This window comes from Melanostigma gelatinosum (genome assembly GCF_949748355.1).
Source record: "Melanostigma gelatinosum genome assembly, chromosome: 13".
NCBI classification, from domain to species: Eukaryota; Metazoa; Chordata; class Actinopteri; order Perciformes; family Zoarcidae; genus Melanostigma; species Melanostigma gelatinosum.
Window position 1 is genome coordinate 3,645,885 of NC_136646.1, and position 7,342 is coordinate 3,653,226.

Below are 7,342 nucleotides of genomic sequence, written 5' to 3' on the forward strand. Positions count from 1 at the left end.
TGCACTGTCTCCTTCCACTGTGGAAAAATACATGTACACAAAGTGACAGGACACAGTTAGTTATGTAATATTTTAATTTGAATGTCTTTCCAGTGTTTACACGAATACTGTATATTCATTACACCGTCCTCTACAGAGTGTCCTCCAGCAGTTCAGTAGTGAAGGCACATGTACGAAAGACAGATTCACCAACTGAGGACAGCTCTGTCGCTGTGTGGGGTTTAAGTGCACAAACACAAAATAAAGTGGCACAGCACACTAAGTCAGGCAGTACAGTAGGGCCTAGTCCTAAACCCGGACCCCCCACAGACTTAACTGAGAGGCTTCAAGGGCTCAAAATGTATAAAGAGGAATGGGACAACACTTTGCAGCGACGGAGAACATGTTCCATACAGTTGTGGGTAGAAGACTTTATATTTATATATTCTGAGTGAAATGCTCTCAGTGAGTTTAGTTCCCCCGGTAAGCAGGGATGCAGAAAATAATGTCTGCTAGAGAGCCCTCAAACATTGGGCAGCCTTCAACCCTCACACACCTCAAGGTCCGAGAGTGTGGGGATTAGGATTGGGCCCAACACCCGTAACAAGTGCAAAGTCAAGCTCAGAGGGAGGATAGAGCTGGAGTATCCGTACTGGGCTTTTGGGTATTGTAGTATTCGAATGGTTTTCTATCTAGGAACTCATTGGGCTCTGATCACTAACGGGACGATACTGAACGGTTAATCTGTGTGACTGAGGATGTGGTGGAAAGGAGTGGAGTGACTGGCTGACTTCAGTAGGCGTGGTCGGCCACAAACAGAGACTCCTGAGCTGCTCCCTTCTCTCCAGAGGACTCGTACTTCCCCAGAGCTGCCTTGCTGTTATTCTGTGGAGAAACACAAAGCAAACATGGGTTTGTATCCACCATCCCCTAAACCAGGGGTTCTTAACCTTTTTGACCTCGGGGCCCAACTTTTCAAGTACAAAGTGTCCCGGGGCCCACTCTGACTATATGCATCAAAAGTGTCAGACAACCTGTAGGTCATACAGAAACAGAGCAGTGGGCCTTTGGAGTCAGTAAAAATTTAAGATTTTTGGCCGCATAAAATAAAAAAGTATCTTTCAGGATAAATAACTGCCGGTGGCTGTATCTGTACAGGTAAAGGACAGTATAGGGCTGTAACTACACTATCAGTGAACAACTGACTCAAATTTGAAGAAGATTGGACAAAGTATGACCATTCTACAGTGTTTCTTCCATGAAGAGATCCAGGCGGAGCTCTAAAAGGACATTTGGAGACCCAAATGGACACATGGTAACCACATGATATTCTGACACACTAAAGGTGTTTCTCCCTTTATGTTTTGATATTATATTATTTCCCTTTTATTATTAGCCTTTGCAAATTGCAAAAACTATGAATATATGGCCGAAGACATGGTGTGTGAGTAGCGGACTTGCTGTGCTTAATGGCTGCGACCGAGCGCACGAACGAGAATGAGAATAGCTCAGTTACGCAAACGTTGGTTGACGGCTTATGGAAGAGGAGGATAAGGTTTGTACTATAAGTACTAGCATTTTCTGAAGGCAGTAGCTCCATGGTAACATCCGCTAGCACGTTGTCGGGTCTGTAATGTGTCTTTCTGTCGAAATGCTGCAAGATACGACTTGCAGCGGTTATGGTGACTTTGGACAGTGTGTGTGTGGGCTCCTTTTGTGGAGAAACCATAAGAAATGAAAGAAAATCGATGATTTCTTTGCAAGGATGAGGATTTTGGGCATGCTGGGATACCAAACACGGACATGTTTTGTGACGTATTTGCGCAAACAAGCCGTAGGAACGGAAGGGGAGGGGATCGAGGATGCCGGTGTTGAACAGGCAAAACCCTTGTTAAATAAATGAGATGATACAATGTGATGATCACAAAGACATTTATTATCATGTGTATGTAAACCTGCATACACAACAAGAAGCCCAACAGGCTTTCCCACGAGCGTTGGATGTTTCGTCGCTTGGTGTCGCTTTATTTTTGAAGGCTTCAGAGCTTCGTTTGATAGCATTAGCTCACATTCCACACACTGAGCCCTCGGCTCTGCCTCGTTGCCTCCGTTCACAAAGCCGTACTTCAGAAAGTCAGGGTTGTACTTGCGCACACATTTAGACTTTTGGGGGGTATGGCACCACTGTCGTCTTCATTTTTTCTTTTTAATAACTTATCCATAACTTTCGCTACAGGCTAGCGGCTAGCTGAGTGTCTTCTTCTGCTTATTGCAGCTTGTTAAACAACTGACTGACGCATTACCACCACCAGGTGGTGGGAAGCTGTATTGTAACTGAGCGTCTCATGGATAACAGTAATATCTCTGGTGTCATCAATTGATAACCTATGCGGTCCCGCGGCCCACAGGTGCAAAACTGAAAGTTTTTCGCGGCCCTCTAGGTGGCCCTATGGTTAAGAATCACTGCCCTAAACCACACCTGGGCCTGTCTACTCTGTTTCCTCCTCCTCCTCCTCCTCACCAGGGCTCTCTTGACGTACTCCTCCTGGCAGGCCTTGCCGTTCTCCTTCTTGCCTCCCCAGGCCTTCAGTGCAGAGGCCTGCAGGGCCCGGCCGAAGGAGAAGGTGAGGGCCCAGGGCTTGTGCAGGGGGCACTGGTTGATGGCGTTCAGGTTGATGGTGGCCTCCGCCTCGCTCTGACCGCCTGACAGGAAGGTCACACCTGGGGAGGAGAATGCACAGGAGGAAGGCCAGGTAGAAACCAGGTATACTTGTGATAAGCATGTGTGCAGGTAGCTACGTGTCCAGCTCACCTGGCACCGTGGGGGGCACAGTGCGGCGCAGGGCGGTGACAGTCGCCATGGCGATCTCCTGAGGGACGAACTTCTTCGGGCAGGAGTGGCCGGCAGTCACCATGTTGGGTTTGAGCAGCGTGCCCTCCAAGTAGACGTGGTGGTCAGACAGGGCTTTGTAGACCGCTGCCAACACCTGACACAGTTCATAAGCACAGTCAGAGATGTGACAGCAGGACGGTGTGTCTCACACACACACACACACACACACACACACACACACACACACACACACACACACACACACACACACACACACACACACACACACACACACACACACACACTTCACTGCCTGAAGGAACTGATGGACGGACTGAAAGCTACACATACAGGTTCTTAAAGGTTGACTAACAGTACTGTTTCTACGATGTTGTATTTACGTTATACCCGAGCAGATTTGGCTGAAGAGAGAACAGAAATATCTCAACAAGCGTCGGATGGATTGCTGTTAAATATAGCACAGATATTCATGCTCCCCAGAGGATGAGTAGGGTGCTTTAGTCCGTTCGGCGAGTCTGAAGTCGGGACTTTGTGCATTGGCCACTGCTGTGTAGAGATCAGACACCAATAAGCTGGGACTGTGTAAGGCAACATCAGACGAGACTAAAAAAAGGATTTCCTAACTTTGTAAGACAAAATGTCATAAATAAATACATAGACATAAATGTGCTGAATTGTTATTTATAAACATAATGGTATCTGATAGCAGCTGATCTATGTCGGCATCATTTCATATGCAGTCTGGTCTGGTTGGGTTTCACAAGTTTCTTGTCTTTGACTCGGCACTGATCTACTGAGCACACCAAGCCTTCTCCTCCAGTTCATCTCCAATGACTTGATCAACTTTAGTCCGCACATCCTGTCTGTCCTCATCCAGTCAGTCCTCTGTCCTATGTTGACCTGTCCTTACCTGTGTCCACGTGAGCTACAGCCTGAACAAACCTCACCAGAGTTACATTCAAACACTCTCCCTGTTGGCTCGTAAAAGTGCCCTGACTGACTTTGGTGATCCCCGCTGGAGACCACATGAGATATCAAATAGCAGCTATTGGAGATTCCCATGAATATTGGAGAATAGATATGACTGTCTCTCTACCGTCAGTCGGTTCATGCTGCCACAGAAGAAGCAGAAGACATGATATGATCAGACACGATCAAAACAACTCAGATCAAAGTGAAAATATGCCCCACGTTAGCAGATTCTCTTTATTTTCTGAGAAAATGCCAAATTGAGGGTGATGCTGACTTGTTCCTGCACTGTACCTCTATGACGGACTAATATCTCAGACCAGTTACCCATCTGTTCCAGCTGACCACCATCACCCACCTTCTCAGTCACATACTGGCAGCGCTGCAGGTCGTGGTCACCGTCTGGAAGAATCTCAGGCTCCACGATGGGCACGATGCCATGCTGAGGGGGGAGGGGCAGAGAGCAGAACAACCAGCATCATGACGACAGAGACAATAGCACTTCCTGTCCTGGGCTGGTGACTTGTGTACCAACTGTCAGGAGCCTGATGGGCCAACTGTGTACCGAGTTGTGTAACAGCTGCTTGTGTTGCATCCCTGCGCTGACAGAAGCGCTCGTCTGATGTAAACGTGTGTCCTGTCAGGGTCGCTCACCATCTGGCAGATGCTGGCATAGCGGGCCAGCACGTTGGCGTTCTCCATAATGGCCAGCTGGGACGGGGTGGTGGAGGTGATCTTCAACACACATCGCCACTTGGCAAAGTCAGCGCCGTCCTTCTTGTACTGAGCACAGCGCTCGTAGAGCCCGTCCAGACCTGACAGAGACACAGAGGATCTGAACTCAGACATGAGCTTGATTCAATCTGCTCACTTGTTCTAATGTTGAGCTATTTAGCAGAAACTAAGCACTGAGCTGTATACGCCCTTCTGTGTGTGTCATACATGAGTCCATGCTCATGTTGATTCTCATCTTCACATGCTGACGCCCAGCACTACTCAGCGAGCTTGTGTTCCAGAACCACAGCTCTGATTGGTTCTCTGTACCTTGAGTGGTGGTCTCTCCATTGGTGCCAGCGAGGGGAACCACGCCCTTGTCCACCTTGATGCCCACCACCATGCCCTTCTCTTTGACCAGCTGGGGGAAGAGCTTGCTGTCGTCCGTCTTCTGATAGAGCGTCTCGTGGAAGAAGATGACTCCGCCGATGCAGGGGTTGACCTGGTTGTCGGCGGTGAAGAGGAGCTGGCGGTAGAGCCTCCTGTTCTCCTCCGTGTTCTCAGCATTGATGCCCTGGAAGCGCTTGGCCATGCTGCCTGGAGTTGAAAACACATGAACACATGGCCATTTAGCAGTCAGGGAGGCACACACTCTCAACTTACATTTTGGTAAGTGAGTGTGAATGATACCGGGATTGTTATAATAATAAAGCTCTCAGTGCTCTCTAGTCCACTGATGAGCATGCTGGTGAATCAGGTATCAGGTTCTATAAGGTGTCTGTTAGTGCGGAGAGAAGTAGAGGACAGAATACATTGTTTGTACTTTAGCATTTTTAGCAGTTATATATTTCAGAAACATCCGACTGTCTTTCATATCACACCAGCAGAGCGACATGCAGACTGTTGTTAGTGTGAGTGGTGTGTCACTGTGGGGGGTCTGTGTGGAACAGGATGCCGAGTCATCCATCGCTGCAGTCGTACCTGTGGACTCATCAGCTGCCAGGATGCCTTTTCCAGCCGCTACGATCTTCTGAGCGATACCACTGAGCTCCTTCTTCTGCTCAGCGCTCAGGGGATACGCGTGAGTCATGGTGACTGGGATGGACACCAGGAGGGAAGAGAGATATTAATATTGACTTATTTCTTAATAACTCCAGAAGTCAGTCTAACGAAAACAGAAGGATGTTGTGCAGTCTTACTCAACCCAACCCCAACATGTCGACACCATTTCCTCCACATCTGAGAAGGAAGTATTCAGAGAGGCCCAGGACGCTTTCTTTCTTTCTTTAAAAACTTTTGTTGTGTCCCAAAGTTTCTCTGTAAGCTCTACGAGCTATTTACCATGACGAGTTTAATTCTAGTGAGAGAAATAACTTGTATTTATTCATTTACATAGTACCTTTCTTTATCTTTCTCCCCTAAATATAATAGAGTTGTTATTGTGTACACTCTGGTTTATTCACGAGTATATATTTATGTATTTCACTCTCTATATGTTTAATGATGAAAACCAAAACAGAAGAGCAGAACCCCACAAACATATCTGAATAAAATACTGATGATCATCACAGTAGTAATAGAAATACAACAAGGAAAAACACTTCCTCACATGGTTTCGTTTCAGTTATTGTTGGAGGATGAAAGTTGTTACATAATCCAGTATTAGTTTCGTGAATATAAACCTTCCTCTTCAGGAATCACCTCACGACCCTTTGAATGGCCCGGCGCCCAGGTTTGAGCCCCCTATCTCTCTAAACGAGCTGCGACACAGTCTCAAGGGTCGTGAATGCATGAAGTGGAGTATTTCCTTGTATTACCACTTGTACTTGGCATTAGTATCTCAGAAGGATACTTTAAAGTGAATAGTGTCACGACGCTAGCAGTCACATTGCTGGCTTTCAGCAATTCTTACCAATTTTCCCGACGGTATTTTCCGGCTTGTGTTATATGGTACAGTATTAATATTAGTATTAATACAGTAGTAACGTCAATAGAATGCAGTAGCTTCTCGTGACGACACTTCCGCGTCCTTGCCACCCAGCTGAAGGACTTTTACTTGGAGTTCCCAAACACAAATGGCCTCCAGAAAACCCTTCATTTGTATTTATCCTCTATTGTGGAAACATTAAAACAGCTGCAACGCGCTGGACTAATGAGCTCCATATGAGAAAATACGAGCAGAGATGTCATCTGCTGAGCAAACGTTTGAAATGATTGGATGGAGAAAATCAAACTCACCAGCTTGTTGGTCGTGCAGCGTTAGGAAACAGCGGAGAGATGCAGGAAGCTGCTGTCGTAAAAAGGACACAGCTGGAGACCGTACAGGGGCGGGACCTCAGCGGAGATTGTCCAATCAGAGCTCAGCTCGCAACATGAATGCCGCAATGACTCCGGTTATGCTGAATGAGAGGGGTTTCTTAACCCTCAGTGCTGTCTTACGGTTCACAGGTTGATCAAACATCCTGCTACACAGCTCTACAGACGTCTTCTACTTGAGTCACATATTACTGAACCAGGTCCTCAGATTTAGGTATGCTGTTCCAGTAACCCACCTCCATGACCAAAACCAAACCAAATCCATGTTTCAGATAACCCCGATACAAACATTGGGGGTGATTACAGAAAGTATGGTGAAAGAGCAGCTCAGCTTGGTACAAATACATCGGAGGTTTTTGTCTTGTTCACTTCTAGAAAAAAAAACTACATTTAATGATCAGATGTTGTCAGTTGTTGCCTTTTGAGGTGAGGGTTCCCAGCTGGAGACGTTTTGTACTGTTACATCACCCAGAATCATGCTGTGATTTATTTCACAAGCTGACATGGAAG

General features: G+C 46.8%; 1 protein-coding gene across 2 annotated transcripts; it reads right to left on the minus strand.

Annotated features, from left to right (window-relative positions):
* Nucleotides 1-65: 65 nt before the first annotated feature.
* Nucleotides 66-6,812, minus strand: LOC306787509 (fructose-bisphosphate aldolase A-like). 2 transcript variants are annotated; one of them, XM_079282664.1, is made up of 8 exons: nt 6,755-6,812; nt 5,498-5,611; nt 4,847-5,113; nt 4,457-4,617; nt 4,161-4,244; nt 2,792-2,966; nt 2,501-2,700; nt 66-864 (listed from the first exon to the last, which is right to left on the minus strand). In XM_079282664.1, the coding sequence occupies exons 2-8, from the start codon at nt 5,604-5,606 to the stop codon at nt 772-774; spliced, it is 1,089 nt and encodes a 362-aa protein (XP_079138790.1). In that variant the 5' UTR covers nt 5,607-5,611; nt 6,755-6,812; the 3' UTR covers nt 66-771. The 2 variants fall into 2 exon arrangements, with proteins under 2 accessions (XP_079138790.1, XP_079138791.1); XM_079282665.1 differs by lacking the exon at nt 6,755-6,812 and adding an exon at nt 5,716-5,734.
* Nucleotides 6,813-7,342: the final 530 nt, after the last annotated feature.